Below are 27,918 nucleotides of genomic sequence, written 5' to 3'. Positions count from 1 at the left end.
ACGGCCAAGGACACCTACGGACGGCTAGGTACACCTAAGGACAGCAAGGTACACCTAAGGACGGCCAGGTACACCTAAGGACGGCAAGGTACACCTAAGGAATGCAAAGGACACCTAAGGACGGCCAAGGACACCTAAGAACGGCCAAGGACACCTAAGGACGGCCAAGGACACCCAAGGACGGCAAAGGACAGCCAAATAACACCAGCCAAAGGACACCTAAGGACGGCAGTGTAAACCTAGGGACGGTCAGGTAACCTAAGGACGGCCAAGGGTACCTAAGGCCAATCAAGTACATCTAAGACACTCGACACCATAGGACGGTATGCTAACGCCTTCTAAGGTTGCCGGGGTGCAGTTCACTTATATTGTATCTTGAACACACTTCACCGATCATATTTGAAGTACCAACCTCTGAGGGGGGGGGGACCGCTGGGAGTCCGCGGACTCGACCACAATATACGTCGGTGGGAAATTGCTTCTCGTAGCTCAAAGCCTTGGACTTTGTTTGGAAGTTTTGTTTTCTTTTCTCAATACGAAACGCATTCACAAAAACACGAAGATGAAGCGGATGTCTGATAAGAACTACTGATAACGTGGAGCCTTGAAACGTTCAAGCATGAAACTGAAAGCAACTGAAATTATGTCGTAAAAGAGAAAAAGGTGGACTTTGACAAGATGGCAGGATTCCAAAGACCTCATGTTCTCTCACAAAACTCAACGAGAATAATCCCTGGATATTGTATGATTGACCTGATTAATCCAGATGATTATTCGGTAAGAATTAGTACGTTGATATTTTCTCAAGTTCTATAAATAATTTTGTTAACAGGAAAATGTTTTTACGTTGTAAGGAGAATCTCTCAGTAAGGAAAGCACCCATGCTGTTAAGGTGTTAAGCCAATGTCTCATATATTTCTCTGATCACCAGCCCACAGAAACTTATTGGTTTATTTTTTCTTTCTCACTGAAAAAACCCTGCTCTTTTTTTTACCTTAGTTTATCCTTTTATGATATCGCATTATACAGTATCATTGTATATATCCTCCTAGTCATAAGACAAAAATTCTGAGTTTCTGATGTGATGGTCATGATGTACTGTATATTTTGTATCCTTCACTAAATATACAGTTTATTTTCAGAAATTCAAGACTGTCAGCATTATCTATTGTGTTTCTTCTTTATTAAGGTATCTCTTACTGTATTCGAATGTAGATATAAAGATTTCACATTTTGGCAGTTGGATATTTGCATTGCCTGTATTAAATGTGATTCTTACCATTGAATTGTTCACTCAACAGCATGCTCGGCGCAGGCTCAGTAATAGCCTTCTCTCTATCTAGACGAGTGGTTAAAAGTCCGGAGGTAAAAATTTTATTACAGGTGAAGTATATTTTTGGAAACTCGCAGTAACCTCTCATTAGTGTTGTTTTGTTGTAACAAAATAAATTTTGTACCTTGGAGTCCACTAAACCTTGAATATGATGTCAAACAGTGTCTGAAAGATCTCAAAATTTAATATCCCTTAAAAAATACTAAGGACAGAAACCATCTTTTTTGTAGTCCTACCTTTCAATCTGTTTGGCATGACTGCTGTTAAAAAAAAACTGGATGGTGATCCTTGAAAGGCAGTAGATTGCAAAGCAGACAAACTAGATTGATTTAAATTACAGAGAGTATTTTCCCCTTTCTAATTATAGCCCTGTTCCTGTTTGTCATCCTAGTCTCAGTTGTTATCAATTAATCGTTGGTTCTCTAGGTGCGGCCGTTATTTCACCTTGCCCTTGCTGATTTCTTGTTGGCTCTTACTTGGTTATCTGGGGCTGCTCTTTGGCTTAGTTCTCCTGACAAAGAGAAAATCTTCAGGCCATGCTTCCTGATAGATGCTATTTCTGAGGTAACTATTGATTATGAATTGTTTATAATACTTCAAAAATCTTTTGACATTTTAATTCAAGCAGAATTCATGTTTTTTGCCATCTTTTTTTGTTTTAGATTTTTCATATAGCCACATTTTTGCTGACAGTCAATTATGCACTCAATGTCTTTATCCGACTAAAGGAGAGGACTTATGGAATACAGAATTTATACTTCACCACGGTAAGTTGCCTTACAGCTAGCAATTCAGGCGAAGGCGCAATTCTTTTTCAATGGAAATTTTCATTCATTGATCTATTCTCTTGTGTTTTTTTAGGTCTCAACTAATAGTTTCTATTCCTGGTTGTTTGCCATACTCTATGCCATTTGCTGGTAAGTTACAAAAGAGTGACATACACAGGCCATAAAGTGTTCCCTTAAGTGTCATCCTTATCCCCTGTTTTAGGTAGATCTCACAGGGATCCCGCTATCCCACTATTATCAGTGATTTTCTTGTGGAGTTTAGATGATGGGGACTTTTGCTACTGGAAATTTTGCATGCATCAATTTCACTTTTAATTTGTTTGACTATTAGTTTGATTGGTATAACTAAAAGACTACAGATGGTGTAGACAAGGTACAAATCAACATAAGGTTGAAAAGGTATCTAAAATGCCTCCGTAAAACAGATTCGACAGAAACTACTCTGTTACACAGAGGCGTTAAACATTCCTTTGCAACCTTGTTTTGATTTGTATTAGTCTGACTGGTGTATGTTTTGCAGGAAAATTCCCTATTATCTTTTAGATCCTCCTTATTATCTCTGTCCACAGGAAACTAGTATAATTTTGCCTGCATTTACTTGATGGTGTTTGCAAAAGGGACTCTTGATTTATATATTATGCCCTCTACCTCTCCCAGATCATGCAGGCTTTGCATAATTCAAAATGGCAGTCATTTCAAATGAAAGCTGGGGCATCTAAAGCAAACATCTACCAGTGGACTGACTTTTATTGCATACAGTGTCTTTTAATTAGCTGTTGCTTCCTTCACGCAAAACGTAAAGACAAAGACTGATGAGTTCTTTTTAAACTGCCATATGCAATGACCTATAATTATTCAGGTCTATACCAGTGTTGTTGATGGTCCCTCTGATAACCAAGATGCATATAATGGCTCATAAGAACAAAGTGCATTGTTCTAGGTAAGTCCTTCTTTCATCTTATCTTGGGCTGAGGGAGACTCCCTTTAGATGTGTATTTACCATGCAAACATGCAATGCCCCCCTCCTCCAAAAATCATAATGCCCCCCTTATCTCTTAGGGTATAAAATTTTCCTCTGAGCTATTACATAGAATCTGCTATCTCTTAGGGCCTTAAATTAAATTTGATTTAATAGTCACATACATCAATTGGCCAACCTAAATTTATACTTATTCCGTTTATCTATGAAATAAATGCTTAATAGAGCAGACATATGGTATGTGTATCAAATGGTGGTTATTCTTTATTGGCTGCAGATGTCTCCTCTTGTTTGATCGACCAAGAGCCTCCAGTTTTGTAAGTACTATATGAGTATAGGAAACAGAGTTACTTAAGAAACCAAATGGTCAATTTGCAACTAGATTTTTGACAAATGTGACTGCAAATTTTAATTTTTTACCTTTTTGTAATAAAATGAGTGTCAAGTGCACAAAGTCTGTGTCAAGTCTGTCGTGAAGCTTACATATCTGGGAATCTATGTAAGTTTCCACTACTAATATAAAAAAGAGTCTGTGCAGCCCAAATTGAAAGCCCTGGAATATTACACACATCAGATCCCTGTAAAGATTATGTGTTGTCGCTAGAAGGGGGGCTAAAATGCGGGATGAGTAGGTTTTAAAGAAAAAAATTGAACAGATTGTCAGATTCTTTAAATGTACCAGATTCCGGATCTATTGAAAATTTAACGTTATATTTCGGTTCTAATAATCGTGACTGCGGATTTTGCTGATTCTTGACCCCCCCCCCCCCCCCTAAAACACTCCCTCAATTTGTGTATATTCTTTTTCAGGCTGGAGAGAAGCAGCTCTGGCAAGTGTATGGCTCTGTGATGCTCGCATCAACTCTTGGTATCTCCATCCTTGCTTTATTGGTAAGTCAAAGCATTCACTTCTCCCCAACCACCAAGTACAACTAATTCTCATCACATAACAATGTTTTATAAGACCTATTTTCGTTACTGGACAAAGTGAGACAGAGAGAAGAAGGAGAAAACCACCATGAAAAAGATACAAGAAGAGAAGAAAAAGAAAAGAAATGGCTATGAGATGTTTTCATTGGTATAGACTCTACCCAGCATGAAGCAATCTTAGAATAAAATTCCTGTATGCTTAGTGGTGGTGACAGGATGGTAAACTCAACAAAAAATAATAATTTCATATTGGTTTTAGTGACATCTTTTTTCTTCTCTTTAAAGGTAATGTATTTCCTGGCAGAACGTCTTTATCGAAAAGCTGTGTTGCGATCAGGTACATACTGTCTCTTTGATAATTATACTAATAGAGCTAATTATACTAATAGAGAAGTCACCTCCAGTCTTAGTCGATTATATTTTAAAAAAAACCCACTGTTCCCCATTGTATCTGCACCAGTATTGCGACTCAAATTTGGCTTTTTTCTTAGCTTTAGCTGTACTACGACATGAGGAAGCGCTTTGGAAGCAAAAAAAAGTTAGAAAGTTTCGTTATTTTTACGCGCTGTCAAACTTCAAGATGCTCCCCCAAGAGAACTTTGGAGAACTTTTGGAATGCTAGTGTCTTTTCTTATCATTTATAAAATTGTTTGTGTTGCAATTACTTTTAGGTTCTGCTATAAATTTTCGTAGATTGACTGTTTGGAATCATGGTTTATTTGATCAGCCAACAACAACTGCAACACTGCAGCAACAATGATGTCCCTGTTGCAGTGATAATGACTACAATGACAACAACAATAATAATGATTTATTCTAAACTTATTGCAGCCAAGGCTACATTACAGGTTGATTACACTAAGTTTATTTTTATTTTGGTTACATTACACATTTTGAAAAAGTATGTGTTATTCCTTGATCAGTAAGAGTGTGCTGGGTGGGTCAAGATCTGGACCAAACTGTTCAGTATGCCAGTAGTTCTTTGTGCTGTTGTGGTGGTGCTTCCTTGCATTTCAAAACTGTTTCTTTTTCTTAAAAGGAATCCTGACCGACAGGCAAAGGGCGGGTATTGATGACATGAGACAAAGAATCTTTCTCTACATTATGGTGTTCCTAGTGTGCTGGTCACCAGGTAAAGTTTGGCAGGGATTTAGGGTTAGCAGTATAACGAGTACAGTACCAAGGGGTGCCAACAACTGTAGAATCACAGATGGCCCAGTTTGTGAGCACGTCAGTATATGGGGCCTCTCACCACAAATGGCCCAGTTTGTTAGCATGTCAGTATATGGGTCCTCTCACCACAGATGGCCCAGTCTGTTAGCATGTCAGTATATGGGGCCCCTCGCCGCAGATGGCTCAGTCTGTTAGCATGTCAGTATATGAGGCCTCTCACTACAGATGGCCCAGTCTGTAAGCACGTCAGTATATGGGGCCTCTCACCACAGATGGCCCAGTTTGTTAGCACGTCAGTATATGGGGCCTCTCACCACAGATGCCCCTGTTTGTTAGCACGTCAGTATATGGGGCCTCTCACCACAGATGGCCCAGTTTGTTAGCACGTCAGTATATGGGGCCTCTCACCACAGATGGCCCAGTTTGTGAGCACGTCAGTATATGGGGCCTCTCACCACAGATGCCCCAGTTTGTGAGCACGTCAGTATATGGGGCCTCTCACCACAGATGGCCCAGTTTGTGAGCACGTCATTATATGGGGCCTCTCACCACAGATGGCCCAGTTTGTGAGCACCTCAGTATATGGGGCCTCTCACCACAGATGGCCCAGTTTGTTAGCACGTCAGTATATGGGTCCTCTCACCACAGATGGCCCAGTTTGTGAGCACGTCAGTATATGGGGCCTCTCACCACAGATGGCCCAGTTTGTGAGCACGTCAGTATATGGGGCCTCTCACCACAGATGGCCCAGTTTGTGAGCACGTCAGTATATGGGGCCTCTCACCACAGATGGCCCAGTTTGTGAGCAAGTCAGTATATGGGGCCTCTCACCACAGATGGCCCAGTTTGTGAGCACGTCAGTATATGGGTCCTCTCACCACAGATGGCCCAGTTTGTGAGCACGTCAGTATATGGGGCCTCTCACCACAGATGGCCCAGTCTGTTAGCACGTCAGTATATGGGGCCTCTCGCCGCAGATGGCTCAGTCTGTTAGCATGTCAGTATATGAGGCCTCTCACTACAGATGGCCCAGTCTGTTAGCACGTCAGTATATGGGGCCTCTCACTACAGATGGCCCAGTCTGTTAGCACGTCAGTATATGGGGCCTCTCGCCACAGATGGCCCAGTTTGTTAGCACGTCAGTATATGGGGCCTCTCATCGCAGATGGCTCAGTCTGTTAGCATGTCAGTATATGAGGCCTCTCACTACAGATGGCCCAGTCTGTTAGCACGTCAGTATATGGGGCCTCTCGCCACAGATGGCCCAGTTTGTTAGCACGTCAGTATATGGGGCCTCTCGCCACAGATGGCCCAGTTTGTTAGCACGTCAGTATATGGGGCCTCTCGTCGCAGATGGCTCAGTCTGTTAGCATGTCAGTATATGGGGCCTCTCACCACAGATGGCCCAGTCTGTTAGCATGTCAGTATATGAGGCCTCTCACCACAGATGGCCCAGTTTGTTAGCATGTCAGTATATGGGGCCTCTCGTCGCAGATGGCTCAGTCTGTTAGCATGTCAGTATATGGGGCCTCTCACCACAGATGGCCCAGTCTGTTAGCATGTCAGTATATGGGGCCTCTCACCACAGATGGCCCAGTCTGTTAGCATGTCAGTATATGGGGCCTCTCACCACAGATGGCCCAGTTTGTGAGCACGTCAGTATATGGGGCCTCTCACCACAGATGGCCCAGTCTGTTAGCACGTCAGTATATGGGGCCTCTCGCCGCAGATGGCTCAGTCTGTTAGCATGTCAGTATATGAGGCCTCTCACTACAGATGGCCCAGTCTGTTAGCACGTCAGTATATGGGGCCTCTCACTACAGATGGCCCAGTCTGTTAGCACGTCAGTATATGGGGCCTCTCGCCACAGATGGCCCAGTCTGTTAGCATGTCAGTATATGGGGCCTCTCACCACAGATGGCCCAGTTTGTGAGCACGTCAGTATATGGGTCCTCTCACTACAGATGGCCCAGTTTGTTAGCACGTCAGTATATGGGGCCTCTCATCGCAGATGGCTCAGTCTGTTAGCATGTCAGTATATGAGGCCTCTCACTACAGATGGCCCAGTCTGTTAGCACGTCAGTATATGGGGCCTCTCGCCACAGATGGCCCAGTTTGTTAGCACGTCAGTATATGGGGCCTCTCGCCACAGATGGCCCAGTTTGTTAGCACGTCAGTATATGGGGCCTCTCGTCGCAGATGGCTCAGTCTGTTAGCATGTCAGTATATGGGGCCTCTCACCACAGATGGCCCAGTCTGTTAGCATGTCAGTATATGAGGCCTCTCACCACAGATGGCCCAGTTTGTTAGCATGTCAGTATATGGGGCCTCTCGTCGCAGATGGCTCAGTCTGTTAGCATGTCAGTATATGGGGCCTCTCACCACAGATGGCCCAGTCTGTTAGCATGTCAGTATATGGGGCCTCTCACCACAGATGGCCCAGTCTGTTAGCATGTCAGTATATGGGGCCTCTCACCACAGATGGCCCAGTTTGTGAGCACGTCAGTATATGGGGCCTCTCACCACAGATGGCCCAGTCTGTTAGCACGTCAGTATATGGGGCCTCTCACCGCAGATGGCTCAGTCTGTTAGCATGTCAGTATATGAGGCCTCTCACTACAGATGGCCCAGTCTGTTAGCACGTCAGTATATGGGGCCTCTCACTACAGATGGCCCAGTCTGTTAGCACGTCAGTATATGGGGCCTCTCGCCACAGATGGCCCAGTCTGTTAGCATGTCAGTATATGGGGCCTCTCACCACAGATGGCCCAGTTTGTGAGCACGTCAGTATATGGGTCCTCTCACTACAGATGGCCCAGTCTGTTAGCACGTCAGTATATGGGGCCTCTCACTACAGATGGCCCAGTCTGTTAGCATGTCAGTATATGGGGCCTCTCACCACAGATGGCCCAGTTTGTTAGCATGTCAGTATATGGGGCCTCTCGTCGCAGATGGCTCAGTCTGTTAGCATGTCAGTATATGGGGCCTCTCACCACAGATGGCCCAGTCTGTTAGCATGTCAGTATATGGGGCCTCTCACCACAGATGGCCCAGTCTGTTAGCATGTTAGTATATGGGGCCTCTCACCACAGATGGCCCAGTCTGTTAGCATGTCAGTATATGGGGCCTCTCGTCGCAGATGGCTCAGTCTGTTAGCACGTCAGTATATGGGGCCTCTCGCCACAGGTGGCCCAGTCTGTTAGCATGTCAGTATATGGGGCCTCTCGCCACAGATGGCCCAGTCTGTTAGCATGTCAGTATATGGGGCCTCTCACCACAGATGGCCCAGTTTGTGAGCACGTCAGTATATGAGGTCTCTCACCACAGATGGCCCAGTCTGTTAGCATGTCAGTATATGGGGCCTCTCAGCACAGATGGCTCAGTCTGTTAGCACGTCAGTATATGGGGCCTCTCAGCACAGATGGCTCAGTCTGTTAGCATGTCAGTATATGGGGCCTCTCAGCTATAAGTAAAAGTGTTACTGCTCCACATGGGCATTATTCGTGGCCACATATTATTAGGTTTTAAAATGTAAAGTGGTACATATCTGGTAAAACTAGAATTTATTTAATGTTTTTTTTATTACAAATCGCCTCCTACCTATTGAATGCACCCCATTAGACCCTCAAACTTTAATAAATGCCCCCAGTATTTATTAGATCATTTACGGTATTCCTGACATCTCTTCACAGCACTGATAGTGGCAGCAACTGATCTGGACCGAGACATGAAGGAGGACAACACGAATATCCTACTGAGGAAATACTTCCCATTGTTTGTTATCCAGGTAATAAGACAATACTACAATCATCAACACAGCAGAATCAGAAAAAAGTAAAACTGTGTTGTCTATTTTGTAAGCTGGAAGTACTCTAAGGGGGGGCTGTGAGTGTGACCCGGACCAGGAGGTTCCAAATGTATACAAAGGTCCCCCAAAAAGGGACTTGGGGGGGGGGGGGTGGTGCCTGTGGCAACTAATTCCGTATCTGGAAACTGCTGCAGTAGCATAGAGACACATTTCTTTGGCTGCACAGCGGTGCAGCTTAGTTGCTCAGCTCCATGCAGCCTTGATTCTTGATAGGTGTGACTGGCTTTATACGTTTCACAGGCATTTGTGATCCAAAATTGGATGGCAAGGGTAAACCAAGAGGCCGACTGTTTAACTTTTGAAGAGGAAAAGGCTTTTTTTTTTTGGAGGGGGGACGTGCTTATGAAAAAAAGTCCTGCTCAACTGAACTCCCCCCCTTCCCTCAAAAGTTCCAAGGTCCACCCTTATTTGATAATGCTTTTCCAATCCTGTTTTGCAGGGCTTGACAGCGCCTATGCAGGGCTTTCTAAACTCTATAGTCTACGGCTGGACAAGGCGGAGCTTCCGAGAGGCAGCCAATCAGAGCCTTTTAGAAGAGTCTTTTTCGGCCTCTTACGGGTCCCTTGGCCTCTAACAATTCCAGAACAAAGTCCACTCCCACGGATGAAGGAAATTCCTGGGGTGTTGGAGGAGGGTGGTGGGCGTAGTCAACCCACATAAGAGAAAGTGGACGTCCGCGTTGGTCAGTTTCGAAAGTGCTCCGACTAACGCGGACGGCTGCAAAGGAAACTGAAGGGGGCGTAGTCTATTTTGAATTCACTTTGCATTTTTCACGTTGGTAAGCCATTGTGCCTAGCGTGACGAGCCCATGACGGCCATGAGAAAAGGTAAATGGAACGTGGATTATTTCTGAAATTCCACAACGAATATCATACCTAAATTATTATTTAAATTATGCTTAATATATATATTTTATGTTTCACGCTTTTAAATCCCTTCTGAAGGGTTTCTATATTTTTTATTTGCTATTATTTAAATTTCGATGTCAAAATAACGTAACAGGGGAGTTTACTGTAAATACTGTAATTAATGTATTATTTTATATTTTATTTTTTTATATTCTATTATAATTATATTATTTGTTAAACAAATATGTCCTTCTTGAAACTGTTTCCTCTGTTTTATTTTAATTACTTTTTCACAATTCTTCCCCATCAACTAAACTAAATATCAAATAAAACTCGTACAAACATATGGCCCCCGCTTCTTCATCGAATAACGATTTTGCGCTTTTCTAGAATGTTAATAACATAAAACATTGTATGACAGTAGCGTGATCAATTATTGCGGGTATTGTCTAAAAACCCACGCGATCGTTGTTTTCAACTCTCGAAACATTTGAACAGTACTGAGTAACCATAGCCTCTTGAGTGTTCGTGACTAGCCCGAACGTTCTCCGAACCTAACTTCGTATTTAGGTTCTAATGTTTCGAGAGTTGAAAACAACGATCGTGTGGGTTTTTAGACAAGAGAAATAGAAATATAACGAGAAAGGATTTCGCTGAATCGGGAGGCAGGGGACATTTCGCACAATGGTTAGAGATATTTTATTCGCTGAATACAATATTCAATACGAATTGGGAATGCATTTTTGGATAATTTTATTAAGAAATCGCTGACAAAGTATCCTAATTCCCGTGGTCAAGACACGACTTCAAATTATATTTTATTTTTCCGAAGGATCACGAGGGACTAATACTTGTGCCAAGTACAAACAAACTTGGATTCATCTAAAAAAAAAAAACTACAAAAATGTGACGCGTATTTGTTACATAGCTTAACATGTCAAAAATGATTCATGCATGCATGGTGTAAAGGTATAAAAAAAGACCAAATGCCATTTTTAAGAACGTCCAGCCTGAGATTTCACCAAATTTTAAGAACATGCTTAAAACATGCCGAGGCTCAGATGGCAGAAAAAAAATGTCCGTTTTTTTAGTCCTGATGCGTTCTAAAGTGCAGAATCAAATTGTGCTCATATACATAGCAACAACCTTGTAATCGTGCGACATCTGCGCCTAGTTGCAAATAAAGAAAAAAAGGAGAAATAGGCCCTCTTTACGAGGCCAAAAAAACTTCTAGAGGCTTAGAAGAGTTTTTATAGGACGAATATTTCATAAAAATTTATGAGCTGACGAATAGAGATTTGAGCCTCCTGTGGCGCCTGTGGTTCTGTCAGCGGTCATTGCCAATACAAAATGGCGGACGAGGCAGCTGTTATAAACCGAAACAAAGTTTGATAGTTTGCTAGTCTAGGACTAGTCTTTATTAAATGCGATGAAGCTATCCCGTGTTGTTGTCAGTGCTCCAGGAAAGATTATATTACACGGAGAACACGCCGTGGTTTATGGCAAGGTAGGTTAATAAGTTCGATATATAGAATATCTGCGAGAGTTACTTAAATCTCTGAATGACATCCATTCTTGGTGTTTAATCTTTTGTTGTTGTTGTGTTTTTTTTTTCGTTAAATTTTAACAACATATTTTAGTGTCTTAACCTGATATGGTCTTAGTAGATATCTTTAAATATTGGAGACAGATGTAAAAATGATGGCGATTTTTTTGGATTCTTCTCTAAGGGAAAGTTCATTTATTATCCCGAGGGGGGGGGGGGGGGGGGGGGGTGTTGATGCTGTGAGGGGGCCTCTAGAATTTTTTGAGGTCTAAAGGGGGAGCGTTGAAAATGTTTGGATTTTCAAAGGGGGGTCACTGATTCCTTTGGGTGTTGTCTCTACTTTAATCTTGCGAAGTGTCTAATCAGACTTCTTGGTTTAACTTGTCTTGGTTTGGGGGCTGCTGTTTGGCATGCACAATCCAGGAGTCCAGGATACAGCCACATTTTATCTATCAATGCAAACCTGTATACACCCTAAATACATCTTTTTATGGTTTCTGCTATATAATATTATAACGTGCTTATGTTCCATATCTAAAATATAAACAAAACATTTCAATGATATAAGCGCTTATTCTTTTTTTCTCCATCATCAAAATCCTCGTTCATATCTGATTCGCTGTCTTCCTGGCTCTCTTTCTTTTTTTTTCTCATGCTGTGCTTTTCTTGCAAGGAGAAGATCGAAAAGCCTTTTTGCTTCTTTTACGTCATCTATAGCATCAACCATTATCAGGTTGCAACCTGGAGTTAGTCGCATCTTTGAGAAATTGAGTGCCTTCACTCTTTCTGAATTAATGTTTTCCCCTCCACTTTCTGGATTAGCTTGCAGCTAATCTCTTGATCATGTTCCTTTAACATTGTTGTTGCCTTTCCTTTCTTTGCTCCTCCGTTTTTCACCGAAAAATATGGGGGAAGCGTAAGGGGGGATGGAAAATTTTGTTACTCCTGAAGGGGGTTCCACTAATTTAATCTCTTACTTTTATCAAAATCCTCACGCCCCCCCCCCCACCCCCCTCAGGATGATAAATGAACCTTCCCTAATCATACTTAAGTTCTCAGTTACTTTACTATGTATAAAACTACATTGCTGTTTTTGAATCCCTTTGTGAGCAAGGAAGTTATTAATTAAGGTGACTCGAAAGAAATTCCAAGCTAACCCAAGCATGTCTAGGCCAAGCTGCCTTTTTTGCTGTAACTCGCGCAATGTGCACGTTTCAGATATCATACTTGGACGAAATAACAGCCTATCTTTCTGTAATAGCTGCGACTTATTCGATTTTTCATAGTCTTGGTATTTTTAATAATATTGCGATCAAAGTAATCTCCATATCAGCACTTCAAAGGCCTCCAAAAAAATTGTGCATGTATTTTTGCACATTACTTTTGTCAATCTTCTTCATCACACTTGATGGACATTTTCTGAAAACAAGAGCAAAATTGTAGGATGCATTTCTGCATTTCATAGCTTTCTTTAATTGCAGAGTAAAAATATCTTGCAAATTAATTATACACATTCAAATGTCTTTACAATCTTCTATAAAAGACCCGAATATGAAATTTATTGTCTAAAAGTCATCTTTAAGAACCTATAATATGTGAAGAATCAGGTTGATCATCTGTAGTAAAAAGTAAACCATAGGATTTTTACATTTCCAAGACTTGCCCATAACCTTCGCCTAATATGAAGATAGGGAAGTGTAAACACGAGTTACAGCAAAAAAGGCAGCTTAGCCTCTATACACGCTTGGGCTACAATCCTCAACAAAAGTAAGTGGGACACTTCCCATACGAACAACCACCAAACCTCTCCCCCCGATTAATATTGGTTAGAGGCGATTTTTCCGCTCAAATCACAAGCAGTAGCAAGGTGATCATTTGCCCTCCAACATTGAGGAAGGGGGGGGGGGGGGGAAAGTGTCCCATTAGTTTTGTAAAAGATTGTCTCAGAAGTGGAATGATTGAAATTTGTCACGCTTATCATCGATTTCTTAAAATGTATTCTCTTTATTCACATATCCTAATGAAAGTTTTTCAATCTATTCATTATTCGAGCTTGAAGTAAAGATGTTGACGTCCCCAGAAAATACTTTTGGGATATATATGCGCTATTTGGAATATTTTATTCAATTAATTTGAATTAAATGAAGGTGCGCTAGGATATTTGCAGACTATAATTTTGTAAACTATAATATTTATTTGATGTTGCCAAAGAGACTGTCTATATATCATTTCTATTGTCTCCATTTGCAAAAGCAGCCATCCCTTGGAGTATTTAGCCGAAAAACACTGCTTTTATGGCCAATTTAGGTAATAAATAAAGGCATAGACACTAAAAAGATCATTGCCTAATAAGTATTTCCCAATTAAACAATAAATAACAAATCGACTAAAGAAAGCGATAAATAGGCGGTTAATCTGTTGTAGAAAACATGAGAGCCTCGTCTCATTTAATTTTCAATGTACATCATAACAAGTGTTTATACATTTAGCATGGCGGTGCAAAAGAGCGGGTGTGGACCGTGTACGGTCTACCATTTTTAGAAAAATATTATTCCCACTCATGGTAGCCGGATTCCTTTAATCATCTGTCTATTCTATTAGCATCACAAAGCTATTTAGGTATATGAGGCTTACAAATTATTTGAAATATATATTAAGGCTTTTTTCAACGGTCAATTGTGGTAGACCGTTTATATAAAAATGAACTTCCTTTTTATCTTAGTAAAACGACGGTCAACTGTCTACCATGAGCTCTCTCTCCAAAATGCAAACCCTCATTCAAACAAAACTAGTGTCAATTTATGAGCTTGAATCTCAAGTTAATACTGTATTATTTTAGAGTTCCAAATTCTTTCGTAAGGCATTTTTAAAACAATTTTAAAATGGTTAACCGTTGGTGTTAAGCGTTGAGCCACATAAGCAAGAACAGAAGACGTAGTCTGTAGCCGTCGATTTTAGGGAATGCTCCACAGAAAAAGCATTGCATACACTTTGCTTGAACTCTTCAAGCATAACTGTGTGTCAAAGTGTCAGATATTTAGCAAAACTATTGTAAAACCGGTGGAATTTATTGAATTGACCTTCTCCCCGAGACAAGCTTGCGTAGTGAAAATCTCATGTAATCAATTCTTCATAGGCGGTATTTCTTATATGAAGAAAGAGATGAGATTGTTTACAATGAAAAATAGTCGTCTCTGAAGCTTCTGTCCAATTTTACGCGCGATCCTGGCACGATAATTGTATGTGTTTGATTTTGACGTTCGCATAAGTTGTATCGTCGTTGCGTTATCAACGATAGTGTTTCCTGTTCCAGCACCTGTCAATCACTTGCTCAGACAATCCACAACAAAAGTAAGTGGGACACTTCCCATACGAACAACCGCCAACCCTCTCCCCCCGATTAATATTGGTCAGAGGCGATTTTTCAGCCCAAATCACAAGCAGTAGCAAGGTGATCATTTGCCCTCAAACATTGAGGAAGGGGGAGGGAAAGTGTCCCATTAGTTTTGTAAAAGATTGTAGCTTGGAATTTCTTTCAAGTTACCTTAAACCATACGGTTGATCTTTTGAGATTTCTTTTTCTTTAGATTGCCACAGAAAACGATCAAAAAAAGCCTTTTCGTGTGTGCTAGTGTTTTTGTTCCATTTACCATAGAATTGTTTGTCTATTTTTTTCTATTCAGGCTGCTATTGCTGTCAGCATAGGACTTAGAACCACAGTTGTTCTACAGCGACATAAGAATGAAAGCAAAGTCTCTCTTTTACTCAAGGACTTGGACCACATTCTAACATGGGACCTTACGGATATACAGAAAATCCTTGTGGCTGTACCACAGGTTTCCCGCACTGACACTGTTCTCCCATCCGATGAGATGTTGTCATTGATTGACAAGTTAATTGACAGCTCTAAGTTTGTTGAAGTAGAGGGAGTTAAGGATGCTGCAAGAGTGTTTTTGTTTCTTATGACAAGTACTTTAAGGGACAGAGACAGGTGAATATAGTGTCCACTCAACTTCCCCACAATGCAAAAGATTTTTGTTGATGGATTTTTATTGGGGAAATCAAACCATTTCTCCCAATGTTTGGCAGCTCTGTCAATGCTTTGCAGACAGTCATTCCCAGAAAATCAGCCTTAAAATTTCTTGAATATTTCTTCTTCTTTTTTTAATCTTATTCACCAAAATACAGTAATCTTGATTTTTTTTATAGGTTGCCTGCTATAGAAGCTGAGGTGAAGACAGCTCTTCCACTTGGTGCAGGTCTGGGGTCATCTGCTGCCTATAGCATCAGCCTTGCAGCCGCCATGCTACTCTCCATGCAAACTATACCTCTGCCGAAATATGTTAAGAAAACCCCCGAGTCGGAGACTACTGCTAAAGATACTGATTCCTACCAATATGATGATATAGAAACTGAGAGCCTCCGTTTAGTCTGTCAGTGGGCATTTGAAGCAGAGAAAATAATGCATGGGCAACCTTCAGGAATTGATAATTCTATCGCTACATATGGTTAGTACAGTTATCCAATTTTTTTGTTAGTTCTATCTATTGTACTATCTATAGTACTATTCTATCTAGTTTTAATAATTTTAATGTGTTTCTTTTTCTAAGGCGGAGCTCTTTTATTTCAAAATGGAGAAATAACACACTTAGAAAGGTAAAGAGTTACGAGGCTGTAGCAGGGGGTGGGGCACTGGGGGCATGTGCTCCACCAAACATTTATAAAAAAAGTTATAAGGAGATTACCAGTAGGGGCATGGCTGTGCCCCTAATATTTTCTTAAATATCTGTATTATGCCCTCCCCCAATGTTTCTGTAGGGGCTCTTGTAAGTAAGATTATGTTTGAATACAGCTCTTATACTGCATACCTTAACAGCTCTAAGCCCCCATCTTCTGAGAACAGATAGCGGGGCTAATACAAAATACCCAGTTTTTTAACACTAGGTACACTATAAATTATTATATATTATGTTTTTCTCCTTTGTTTGTGTTATTTTTGGAATTTATTCAGCCAAAAATCACTTGTGCTTTTGGAAATATGTCAGATTTTCATATTGTTCTTAGGGTAGAGGGCTTAATTGGAAGATGGTGCTCATTCATCTAGAGGAGAGGATTTAATTTTAGTGAGGCTTAATACAGCTGTTATGGTAATCACCTTTTCAATGTGTTTCTAATGCTTTGTTTTGTTTTACAGTATGCCGTTGCTGTCGATTCTTCTAATTGATACCCAAATACCTAGAAGCACACGTGTCATGGTGGCTGGTGTTAGAGATAGGTACATTGAGGTGAGTTCAACAACTGATTGACAAATCATGCTACATTTTTTAAATATATATATATATATATATATATATATATATATATATATATATATATATATATATATATATATATATATATATATATATATATATATATATATATATATATATATCACTGACTCACTTGTATTATTTCCCAGTTTCCCACAGTTTATATGTCGCTGTTTGAGGCAGTGGATGGTATTTGTCACGAGTGCATCAAGATATTCTCTAAAATTCACAACCTTAAAAGTATGTAGGTTTAAAATCTAACATATTTATCCTTATCCTGTTTTGGGCTTGTGAATGTCTGGAATATTTCATTGAATTTTGGGTTTGTGTGATTCTGTTATACTTTCAGATGAAGATGTTCCCAAATCTGAATTTGTTAGATACTATCAAAGATTAGAGGTAAGACACACAAATAAAAAAATGATTTAAGATGTAAAAAGAGCATTCACTCTTATAAGATAGTACCAAAGACAAATATAAAGGCAAGGCCCTTGCCAAGTCGTGGATCCCATTGATCAAATTAATCAAATTTGTGTTGGAAAAGCAACCAGCCTCCACAAAGTCAATTAGATTGCTTTGGTTCGACTCTCCAATGACAAATTATAACCATCCATTTTTCACACTTTTCCGAGCTTTTTTGTATTTTGCCTCAGTTAAGAATAACAGATTTTAGCGACCACTTTCCTTTTTAAAAACACGGAACCCGTTTACTTCCTTGTTGAGTCCCTGACCCTACCATAATTTTATAATTTTGCTTTTGCATTTGCTTTTGCTTTTGAGTCGATCTACCTTTGCCGCAAAATGCATACTGTGATAAGCTAGCCTGTGCAACATTCGTTTACATTGGTAGACAATTGTGATACAAGAAGAACTCTGATTGGCTACATGGGCTACACTTAAAGACGGCAGAGTAACCAGTGACATAGCCACACTACAAATAAAAATTAAATTTGAAATGTGGAATTATCTATAACTTGAGATGGAAACTATGTTTAAGGAGATTCCTTCCTTTTGTGAAGTTATAAAATTCATGTAACGAAGATCAGGTTTCAAAACATCATTAGATTTTAAGATCCATATCTTGTGAACAAAACAACCAATCAAAAGTTGCAGACAGATTGTATCCAATGTGTACAACTTCACACTTTGTTACACAGTCTTTAGTTGATGTGAACCAACAGCTCCTCTCCCTATTTGGAGTTAGTCACCCATCATTGGACAGTTTGTGTCACATGACTTCTAAGTATGGACTGCACACCAAGCTTACTGGTGCGGGTGGCGGCGGCTGTGCAATAACATTAATACCCCCAGGTACGTATCATGTCTTGTTTGTGGTTTACCCAGGAAATGGGGGAAGGGGAGGGGCAGGGTAGGGAAGGGTGAGGTGGGGGACATGGTCACTGTGCTAAAACCAGTGATATGATAATTAGTGGAAGTAATAGTTTTCCTGAGGAAAGACGAGGTGCTTTGAAAATGATTCATATCTTCACGCTGGTATTGCACACAAATAATGGTTTCTTGGAGGATGGTTTAGCACTATCAGTGACTTGCCCTAAGGGAGGTAGAGAAGGGATGGAGTGGGGGGGGGGTTGGGCTATGAAGGCTGTACAGTTGATAATTTGGAGCAGTTAGGGTAGGTATGGGGCTGTACTTAACCATTGCATTCTGTCAATGGATTGCTCGACGGAGGTGGGGGAGAGTGCAAGAACATTTCTGCCTTCATTCTTACGCTTGAAATAGTTTATTCGAGAAGGGTGTGAGTCCTGGTATAACTTCGATACCAGAGCTGTTTTTTTTTTTAAGGTTTGTCACTGTGTTCCTAATCTTCCGATCTATTGAAGGATGAAAAGTTCACATATTTACTTGCTTTCTCCCAGGTACTGATAAGGACAAGGTGGCAGAACTTATGAATAAACTACAAAAAGAGTTCAAGTATAAAGTGTGGCAAACACCACTTGGCAGTCGTGGGGTAATTGTCCATGAAGCAATTCCAGTCGATAGATCATAGTATAAACTTGGCAATCGTGGAAGGAATTTGTTGAGAAGTCTCATTCAAAAGTTTTGCAATCCCACATTAGAAGTTAATTGAAACCTCAACCTTGACAAAATAACCTGTTAACCTACACTATCTAACAGGCAATCCGCTCTAAATTATTACATGTTTTTCGCGTTTTCCGTTAAAAATCGTCGGAGATTGTTACGTCATTGACCGGAAGTAAACTGGTGATATTGCTACTTTGACAAATGTTCCGATAAAAGATTACTTGAATTAAAGACAATCGTAGGCAAATCGTTAGTTGCAGCTTTAAGTGGCTTTCAATGAATTCAAAATAAATATATGCAAATAAACTTCACATTTCAAAATAAGAATTTTTACCTATCTCCAAAACTCACCGCCGTATAAAAGAAGACTAATAAGACGATAAAGCCTCCATTCCCTGGTACATTTTCTATACTCCTAGAACCTTTGACCTCTAGGAAGCACTTCGCCTGCGTATCGGCTCCCTCCCCTTCCCTTGAGCCGCTACGCAGGCTAGGAAGCACTGGGAACGAGTCTCCTTTGCAAGTGGGAGCCCAAAACTACAAGCGGATGCGCAGGAGTCTCCTGCTAGTTCAAACCTGTTTGTCTTCCTATTATACCAGTAGTACAATATCAAATATCGTTCGCCTTGATTAAAATTACAATACATCATTCTAGATTCATCTGACACAAGCTTGAAAACAAAGAAGAAAACAATGAAAGTTTCATAACAGTATAATTTATTATCGGTTTCTATAATCTCCCTATATTTGGAATCATTCGGATTCGTTTATCCTGCAACAAAAACCTTCAAAGCCTTTGGCATAGTTTAGAAGCTTTTAGACGTACTTATCGTGTGCCGTTCTGATATATGTCCAATGTGTAAGGTGCATGAAAGAGACATCCTCTAAATATAATACAATGGATCTAGTTATAAAAACCTTCAATTTCCAAAGGTATGCTCTAATGCGTGTACACTACTCCTTGTCTTACATAAGACTATATAGGGATAAGACTAAACATGCTAAAAGAAAGCTCCCTTTCAGTTTTTCCGCATTCTTAGCATTAGCTGCTACAGCTTTATTGTAATCATGGTAATTCTGCCCGTCAAAATAACCCCAGGGGACACTTAACCCCTAGAGACATCGATAATGATGAGGCATTAACCAATAAAATGAGAATATCTGTACCACGTGCTCTTGGGGTGTGCCTAAAACGATCCGACCGGTAGTGGTAGCATATCAGAACAACGCTAGCCAGGAAGAAAGCAGGGTTTATCTCGACCTACAAGGGAAGAATTCCACCTCAAGATGGGTCAATTCAGCAACGGTCTCTTCGGCTGCTTTAGCGATATTCCTCTTTGCTTGACCACGTACTGTGTGCCATGCTATACGTTCGGAAAGACGGCTGAGGCAGTGGGCGAAGACTGCTTGATGTGTGGTATCGTCCTGATGGTCCCGTGTGCGAATATTTGGTTCGCGACCCAAATCCGCGGCAAAGTCAGAGAGCAGAAAGGAATCGAGGGAAGCTTCGTGAATGATCTGCTGATGACGTGGTGCTGCGGTTTCTGCTCCATCATACAAGAAGCGCTGGAAATGGGAGTCAAAGCGCCCATTGGGAACTCCATCGCTCGCTCGTAGACTAAATACTACCACGATACGCGTAAAGACAAGTCTCTGAACTACGAACTTAAAGAAAAGATACATTCATATTGAATCCTGCTCTCGAACTGTTTATGAGACAAATTCTTCGTATTTGTTGTGCGAATTTGTAAGAGAGTTTATGTTATTGTAGTTTCATTAAAAACCACGTGATTATGCTGTTTTTAAGTGTTTTTCATGTACATGTGCAGTCATTAAAAACTCCTAATTGTGTTTCGCTTTTGGTGCTACCGAGTGTATACAATGTGTAGCTATATCCGTCAAAGAAGGAGCTTAAAAGCGAAGTAGAAGCTCTCGTATCAAGAGCGGTATAATAATTTGCAGTTAGAAATATTTCAATAATTGGTGTGTAGAAGATATCTACTTTTTAAATATCTACTTTATCACTGACTTGAGCAAATTTGTGTTTGTTTGCATTGTCATTGTGTTCATCTTTCGTCTACCTTTTAAAAACATTAACTAATTTCTAAATTAAAATTGTCTCTAATGGTAGTGACTCTGATGGTTTCAAATTTAAAATGTTACTTGGTAACTCAGAGAGTTCGACTAAATTAAAACCACGGAGAAGCCGTGATGTATTCTCTACATGTGACTTTGTTAAGAACGAGGTGAAGTTTGTTTTGGCGCAGGTGAGACAAGTGCATGTCGCGAATTTGACAGCTCTTTCGGATTTCACAATCCCTCGATATCCCCCCCGCTTTGTGACAAACAACAAGTCTTTTATTTTAGGTTTATCCGTTCTACATACATCCAAAAATCTAGATCTCGAAAAAAATAACGCTTGTTTATTAATAACATCGAGCATTCGAATGATTTTGGATTTCATATATTCAAAATAAGTACAGAAGAAATGTTTTTTTTTTATGTATTTTGATCTTTCCTGAACACGAAAGTCGCTCACGAAATTATTATAAAGTTTTGAGACCCAAGACTCGCTTACGGTACCACACAAAAAATTAAAATTCTTTGAATAAAGATGGCAAAACGTACCCAGCGGTCATTGCGGTCCCGCGAGGCGAATTCAAGGCCTATAACGGAGAACTGTTTTTACCTATAAATCAAATAATAGAAAAAATGCATGGAATGGTAAACACTCGAGGGACCGCCCAACTAACAGGAGTTCTGTAAGCAGGAGTACCTCCTCCTTCTTCTTGAAAACTAAAGGATGCAGACTATTCACTGAAATTGCCTTTTTTTTTTACCACGGCATTGAAACACTCTTGATTGAAATGGATATGCGGATAGCACAGATCGTAGCTATAGACCGCTTATTGGATTTTCATATCTAATATACTCAATCTGCACGATGAACATCACCTTCACACTCACATTTCTATAATGCTGCGTTTCATGTATTCTTTGCCACTGTTCACTCGCGTAAAATTCGGCCGTTTTTATTAAAGCAAAGGAATTAAATGCGAAGTAAGCCAGGGGGGTGGCCTAGGGGGCCCGGGCCCCCCTCTTTTAGCAGCCAAAATACAGTAAATGTATGAGACATCTAAAATACATGAGAAAATGCCTTGAAAGTCCCTTTTGGGCCCCCTCCTGTTTAAAATCCTGGCTACGCCTCTGCAAACATACCAATGTAGAGAATAATAGTTAGAGTCAATGCTACGGAAATCACCCTTGAACGACCTGACGGAAAAACCTGGAAAATTCGCAATTCGAGATAGAGAAAGAAGACACAATTTCTTACAATGGCCATCGGTTCGTTGTATTCCGGACTGATTTTTGAAACACAAATAACGTGAGGCCTAAATGCACAAACCCAGATTTTTGCTTTTAAAGATATTTTTTCCTTGATCATCCTTGCGCTATGTAAATGAGCTTAGGGACGAAAAGCTCAAATTTCAATGACACTTTACAAAAGTCGCATCAATTTTAAAATTTTGTTTGCTATTACTCACTAAGTACTTAGATAAATATTCCGCCTTATTAGATCTGAAATGAGCTTATTTGAAGCGTTAAGTCATGTTTTCCCGTCATGTCCCCTTGAACAGAGAAAAACTATATCTGCAACTGAGGGCTTCTTGCAGATCTTCAGTATCAAATGAAAACACTTTTTGCATAAAGGTTAAGTGCGTATTTAGACTCACAATAGAAGATACAAATCATCTCATATTCATAGATCCTATGTTGTCATTTAATCTTCTTTATAACGTAATGAGAAGTTTTATTTTAAAGTTTTTGTTATGAAAAGCACGTCAGTATCCCGGATGATAGTGCAGCTGTGAAAAAAGGGTAGCGCTTGGCAGGTGCAAATTTAGTTAAATCCGCAAAAAAATTGTACTTAAAACTTTAAAGAAAAAAAATCTCTGTGGATTTTCAAAGAATGTCCTAAAAATAAAAGAGGCTAAGTTTGCCTAATCTTATATCAAACTGACTTTGCGTTCAGAGTTTTACTAACAAGGATCATTATTATATTATTATTATCATTCTTGGCATACTCTACATTATTCCCTGGTTACTTACGCCAATGAGGTCGCGCCAGCGTAAAATCGACGCCTCTCTAGCAAATACTGGCTTTATTACAAGTTTCAGAGTTCTTTGATTAAACCTGTGTCAGCAATCCTATACCTCCTTTAAATTTCGTAAAATGTACCAACACGATGATATCGCAGCTTTGGTTATCGATAATGGCTCCGGTATGTGCAAGGCCGGTTTCGCCGGAGACGATGCTCCCCGAGCCGTTTTCCCCTCCATCGTCGGCCGACCTCGCCATCAAGGCGTTATGGTCGGTATGGGCCAGAAAGACTCCTATGTCGGAGACGAGGCCCAGAGCAAGAGAGGTATTTTGAGTCTGAGGTACCCAATTGAGCACGGAATTGTCACAAACTGGGACGACATGGAAAAGGTGGGTTGATCGTGCATCAATATTTCAGTTTTAATAACGTTTTTACCTCTTCTATACACACCTGTTAAAAACGCACGAAAAACCCTTCTTTTTTATCTTTCTCCCTTAACATTCGTCAGCCTTTATTTCGGCTTTATTTGAGGTACGATCAGGAGTACGATGTATTTAGATTATTAGATTTTCGTAGGATATTTCAGCGAATATATCGGCTAATACGCTATGGTGTACATCCTAGCTAACCGATCAAATACAAGCATTAAGTAATAAGTGCACAAAATCATATAATTGTACGCCTTAAGTCGATGTGGGTCGTGCCCAAAAAATCCTTGCTACGACATTTAGCTTTTGTTTAACCCTATTCGGACCGGGATTTTTTAGGCTTCCTCTGACCGGGAAGGGGCTCTTTCGGCCCCCCATCCGTAACTTTTGGAGCTATTATGACTAAATTTTCAGAGAATCATAACCTGACAAAGAGAAACAAAATGGTATATTGCGTTGCCATAGCAACACGATATGACGTCATTATGACGTCATTTAAGAACATATGGTTATAAATAGCCTACCTTTCGAAACTTTTGCATAGAACATCCAAAATCCAAATAAGTTATCATAATCAGTATTGTTATTCAAAAAGCGACCGATATTCTTAAAAAAAAATTGTCTTTGTGACGTCACGGTGACGTCACTTAAGTGAGCAGAAACGAGCAATATTTCTGTTTTTGTTAGATGTGTATTTCTGTATGTCTTTTTTCGATAATCTTGCAGTAGGCATAATATTAGTGACACTGTTTCTATGACAACAATATATGACACCTGTGACGTCATTGATTAGCATGAGTTTGTAACTGGACTTTTAATTAAAGTAATAGTTTAAATATTTTTCCAAAAAATGTTTTTTTTTCTACTTTTTTTTTAAATAGAGGAATATAAAAAGGCTTTTGCCAAATTTAGATGTCAGTTTAAAAAAGAACAGCAAATTCTAGCTAATTATGTGACATCAGCATCCGCCATTTTGGATTCGCCATCTTAGATTTAATGAAAGTTATTTATTTTAATCAATCAAAACTGGATGGCAAAATCTGAAGCTTTTTGACAATATTTCATCTTCTTTTCAAGTTGTTTTAATAATTTCAGGTGGATATGGATGTTTTTTTTTGCTATTTCTACAAGCACTATTTCGAGAAGGACAAAAATTGACAAAAAACACCACCCCTCCCCACCTAAAATTGAGATGTAAATTTTTATTGTGTTTTTTTTATAAACTTGGTATAAAACGTTTATATGAAATGGATTCACGTTGAGCAGGTCGTATTAATAGTTGATCTTAACGACTTTAAAGTGTTTTGCCTAATTTTCATTAAACCTATGTCTCAAAACGTGGTTACTATGGTTACCAGGGTACACATATCAAAATTTTGTTAACACCAAACTGATCCCAGATAAATTTTAGGAAAAGTCATCAAATTTCAATGCTCTAGCCCTACTAGTTCAAAAATTATTACAGATCAAAGGTGCTGGGAGCCCCCCCTCCCCCCCCGGTCTGAATAGGGTAACTTAGTCTGACTGTTTTCCTTTGTCTTTTTCGTTCCATTTCCACTCTGGTTTAATGTCAGATCTGGCATCACACTTTTTACAACGAGCTGCGAGTTGCACCCGAAGAACACCCGTCCTTATTGACAGAGGCACCACTTAACCCGAAAGGAAACCGCGAGAAGATGACACAGGTGTGTAAATCCCTTTCCGTGGGGAACCCTCAAGGGAGAGTGTGGGCAGGTTTGTAAATCCCTTCCCGTGGGGAACCCCCAAGGGAGAGTGTGGGCAGGCTCGTAAATCGTCTTTTGTGAGGGATCCTCAAGGGAAAGTATGGGTTATACTGCTTTTTAAAACCTTTTTTTACTGTTTTACTGGGACGAGAAAAAGTATTATTTTTAAGGAAGTATGCAATAAGCATTTCACAGGACGCTATTAAAATTGTTTTTTTTTCAAGTGTGCAGGAAGAAGGGGGAAGGAGAGTCACAGGCATAGATTTAATGGGGCAGCAGTTTAATCATGTTTCGTGATAAGATGCAATCGTATCTTTCTGTTCTGTACGCAGATCATGTTCGAAGCCTTTAACAGCCCAGCCGTGTACGTGGCTATACAAGCCGTGCTCTCGCTGTACGCGTCCGGTCGAACCACCGGTGTCGTTTTTGATAGCGGTGACGGTGTCTCCCACAATGTACCTATCTACGAGGGCTACGCCCTTCCCCATGCCATCCTGCGGCTGGACCTGGCCGGACGAGACCTGACCGATTACCTGATGAAGCTAATGACTGAGAGGGGGTACTCCTTCACCACCACCGCGGAGCGCGAGATCGTCCGTGACATCAAGGAGAAGCTGTGCTACGTGGCGCTTGACTTCTACCAGGTGGGTACAAGGAAATCATCATCATCATCATCATCATCGTCATTATCATCATTATCACCATCACCATCATCATCATCATCATCATCATCATCATCATCATCATCATCATCATCGTCATTATCATCATCATAATCATCTCGTCATAATCATGATGTCATAACAGCCATAATGAAAAAATGATTATACGATGATAATGATATGATTGTGTTCATCATCATCACCAGCGTCATTTAGTTTCAGTTTAATCTTTGTTTATCGAGGGTAACATATTTAACCGAATATTCAGTTTTCTAACAAATGGCCCTCGGTTAGTAAGCACTGTCACTGGGGGTGGTCACTGCCAGAGGGTTTATTGCGTCCCCAGTGGTTCTTTTACGTCCCTTCGGTTCAGGTTAATGTAGTGCAGCTTGAAGAGACGGGACCTCCGGTTTAGTGTCCTTATCCGAGAAGACTGGAAACACGGGAGAATAACTTCAACTCACTTGTGACACAAATTCGAACCAAGGCAGGAACCCGGAAAAATCCCTAGTTTGAGCAAGAATTCGAACTTGAGCCACAGCGGTGAGAGGCCGACGTGCTAACACACTAGGCCACCTGTGCTTCCACTGGCGTCATGATTATTTCACCCAGACCATTATCATCATCACCATCGCAATCATCATAGTTATCTCGATTCATCATTATCGTCATGATACCATGCATCTCTTTGTTACAGGAGATGGATATCGATGCGAACAGCCCGATTCTGGAGAAAACATACGAACTTCCAGACGGGCAGGTGATCTCTATCGGCAACGAGCGGTTCCGCTGCCCCGAGGCCATGTTCCAGCCAGCCTTTCTAGGGATGGAGGCCCCAGGCATCCATGAAGCCATCTACAACTGCATCATGAAGTGTGACGTGGACATCCGTAAGGACTTGTACAGCAACTGTGTGCTGTCCGGAGGCTCCACCATGTTCCCAGGCATTGCCGACCGGATGCAGAAAGAGATCGCGATGTTAGCCAACGCCAGCATGAAGGTTAGAACCGAGGGTTTCGCTTTGCGTTGGGTTAAGTAGGAAAGACTCCCAAAGAATCAAAATCGATTAACCAGCCAATAATGCAACGTATCTGGACTTGCAGTTTACACATTGAAACAGGTGTGTGTAAGGAAATCAGATGACTATAGTTGGCCACTATCCAATCACTGCTTTTTGTTAATTTAATAGAATATGGCTTAGTTCCGTACCCCCTGGTCTAATGTTCTAATCTACTTATTATTTATGATCTCCACATCCATTCCCACCCCCTTTCCTTTGGGTGTGGCTCGCTCCAGGTATCAAGCCAAGATTTGCTATGGGTCTGGCCGCTCGAGAATAGTGCACTCGCTCACTCGTTTCCTTTAACCGTGTGTCCTACAGGTTAAGGTGATTGCTCCACCGGAGAGGAAATACTCGGTTTGGATCGGGGGCTCAATTCTAGCGTCTCTATCGACTTTCCAGCAGATGTGGATCGCCAAGGAGGAATATCAAGAATATGGACCTCCAATTGTACACCGCAAGTGCTTCTAAGAAAAGCACGACATATAGACTTCGCACTTCTTTGCTGACCGGGCTACATAAAATTCATTTGTGTATTCATTTATCCTATCTCTGCTTTGTGTTTAGCGCTGAGCTTAGCTTACAGGATGTTTGTAATGGATCCAATTTTCGACGTCAGCGTAAGCAAAGATAATAGAGAGCTTAAGCAAGTCAACACGAACGGCATCAAAAACGGCGCGCACGCTCACGAATAGCTGAAAAACGGCGTTGACGTCCGTGACCGCGCGCATAGAACGTAAAAATAGGGAAAATGCCGTTCGAGATTTCCTGTCACGGACGGACGTCAACGCCGTTTTTCAGCAATTCATGAGCGCGCGCGCCGTTTTTGATTCCGTTCGTGTTGAAGCTCTCTAACATGTTTGATGTGTTGTTTTGCTTTTGCATTTGCAGATAATAATGTCTGGTCCATATTGTGTCCTTTTGAAAGTTTGATCAAACGTGTAGAAGCTAGATAATATAAATAAACACTGTGTCTAAAACAGTCTTGGTTCATATTTCGTCTAATGGCTGTAATCACGTCCCTGCTTTAGAAAGTGATGTTGGTGGCGCAGGGATGTGGATATTGTCTTATATTCAAATAGTTATCGAGATATAATAAAATTTTGAACCGGAATATAATT

The 27,918-nt window shown here is 40.5% G+C and overlaps 4 protein-coding genes across 5 annotated transcripts; all 4 read left to right on the top strand.

Moving 5' to 3' along the window:
• Positions 1-315: 315 nt before the first annotated feature.
• LOC5507565 (transmembrane protein 116) lies at positions 316-10,178 on the top strand. 2 transcript variants are annotated; one of them, XM_048726317.1, is made up of 13 exons: positions 326-777; positions 1,143-1,189; positions 1,302-1,365; positions 1,760-1,897; positions 1,996-2,100; positions 2,195-2,250; positions 2,981-3,061; positions 3,378-3,417; positions 3,911-3,991; positions 4,316-4,367; positions 5,070-5,162; positions 8,896-8,990; positions 9,511-10,178. In XM_048726317.1, exons 1-13 carry the CDS (start codon positions 679-681, stop codon positions 9,643-9,645), a joined length of 1,086 nt encoding a protein of 361 aa, XP_048582274.1. In that variant the 5' UTR covers positions 326-678; the 3' UTR covers positions 9,646-10,178. The 2 variants fall into 2 exon arrangements, with proteins under 2 accessions (XP_048582275.1, XP_048582274.1); XM_048726318.1 differs by lacking the exon at positions 1,143-1,189 and having other exon boundaries at positions 316-777.
• A 1,063-nt stretch (positions 10,179-11,241) lies between these two features.
• On the top strand, positions 11,242-20,614 carry LOC5507556 (mevalonate kinase). Its single transcript, XM_001628128.3, has 9 exons — positions 11,242-11,426; positions 15,149-15,456; positions 15,675-15,973; positions 16,076-16,121; positions 16,660-16,750; positions 16,927-17,017; positions 17,127-17,176; positions 17,935-18,088; positions 18,655-20,614. Exons 1-9 carry the CDS (start codon positions 11,349-11,351, stop codon positions 18,783-18,785), a joined length of 1,248 nt encoding a protein of 415 aa, XP_001628178.2. The 5' UTR covers positions 11,242-11,348; the 3' UTR covers positions 18,786-20,614.
• Positions 20,108-20,437, top strand: LOC5507557 (protein PLANT CADMIUM RESISTANCE 2). Its single transcript, XM_001628129.2, has one exon. It carries the CDS (start codon positions 20,108-20,110, stop codon positions 20,435-20,437), a length of 330 nt encoding a protein of 109 aa, XP_001628179.1.
• A 2,359-nt stretch (positions 20,615-22,973) lies between the features above and the next one.
• On the top strand, positions 22,974-27,779 carry LOC5507558 (actin-5). The gene is made up of 5 exons (XM_001628130.3): positions 22,974-23,312; positions 24,926-25,036; positions 25,408-25,719; positions 26,435-26,737; positions 27,119-27,779. Exons 1-5 carry the CDS (start codon positions 23,055-23,057, stop codon positions 27,266-27,268), a joined length of 1,134 nt encoding a protein of 377 aa, XP_001628180.1. The 5' UTR covers positions 22,974-23,054; the 3' UTR covers positions 27,269-27,779.
• The last annotated feature ends 139 nt before the right edge of the window (positions 27,780-27,918 follow it).

Source organism: Nematostella vectensis, chromosome 4, assembly GCF_932526225.1.
Source record: "Nematostella vectensis chromosome 4, jaNemVect1.1, whole genome shotgun sequence".
NCBI classification, from domain to species: Eukaryota; Metazoa; Cnidaria; class Anthozoa; order Actiniaria; family Edwardsiidae; genus Nematostella; species Nematostella vectensis.
Note: the sequence above shows the minus strand (reverse complement) of the source record. Positions and strands in the feature narration are given on the sequence as shown.

Coding starts and splice junctions, on each gene's coding strand:
- LOC5507558 (XM_001628130.3), top strand. CDS start 23,055: ATGTACCAACACGATGATATCGCAGCTTTGGTTATCGATAATGGCTCC. Junction 25,037..25,407: donor ACCGCGAGAAGATGACACAG/GTGTGTAAATCC, acceptor TTCTGTACGCAG/ATCATGTTCGAAGCCTTTAA. Junction 25,720..26,434: donor TGGCGCTTGACTTCTACCAG/GTGGGTACAAGG, acceptor TCTTTGTTACAG/GAGATGGATATCGATGCGAA.
- LOC5507556 (XM_001628128.3), top strand. CDS start 11,349: ATGAAGCTATCCCGTGTTGTTGTCAGTGCTCCAGGAAAGATTATATTA. Junction 17,177..17,934: donor GATACTATCAAAGATTAGAG/GTAAGACACACA, acceptor TTTGTTACACAG/TCTTTAGTTGATGTGAACCA. Junction 18,089..18,654: donor AATAACATTAATACCCCCAG/GTACGTATCATG, acceptor GCTTTCTCCCAG/GTACTGATAAGGACAAGGTG.
- LOC5507557 (XM_001628129.2), top strand. CDS start 20,108: ATGGGTCAATTCAGCAACGGTCTCTTCGGCTGCTTTAGCGATATTCCT.
- LOC5507565 (XM_048726317.1), top strand. CDS start 679: ATGGCAGGATTCCAAAGACCTCATGTTCTCTCACAAAACTCAACGAGA. Junction 2,101..2,194: donor AGAATTTATACTTCACCACG/GTAAGTTGCCTT, acceptor GTGTTTTTTTAG/GTCTCAACTAATAGTTTCTA. Junction 5,163..8,895: donor CCTAGTGTGCTGGTCACCAG/GTAAAGTTTGGC, acceptor ATCTCTTCACAG/CACTGATAGTGGCAGCAACT.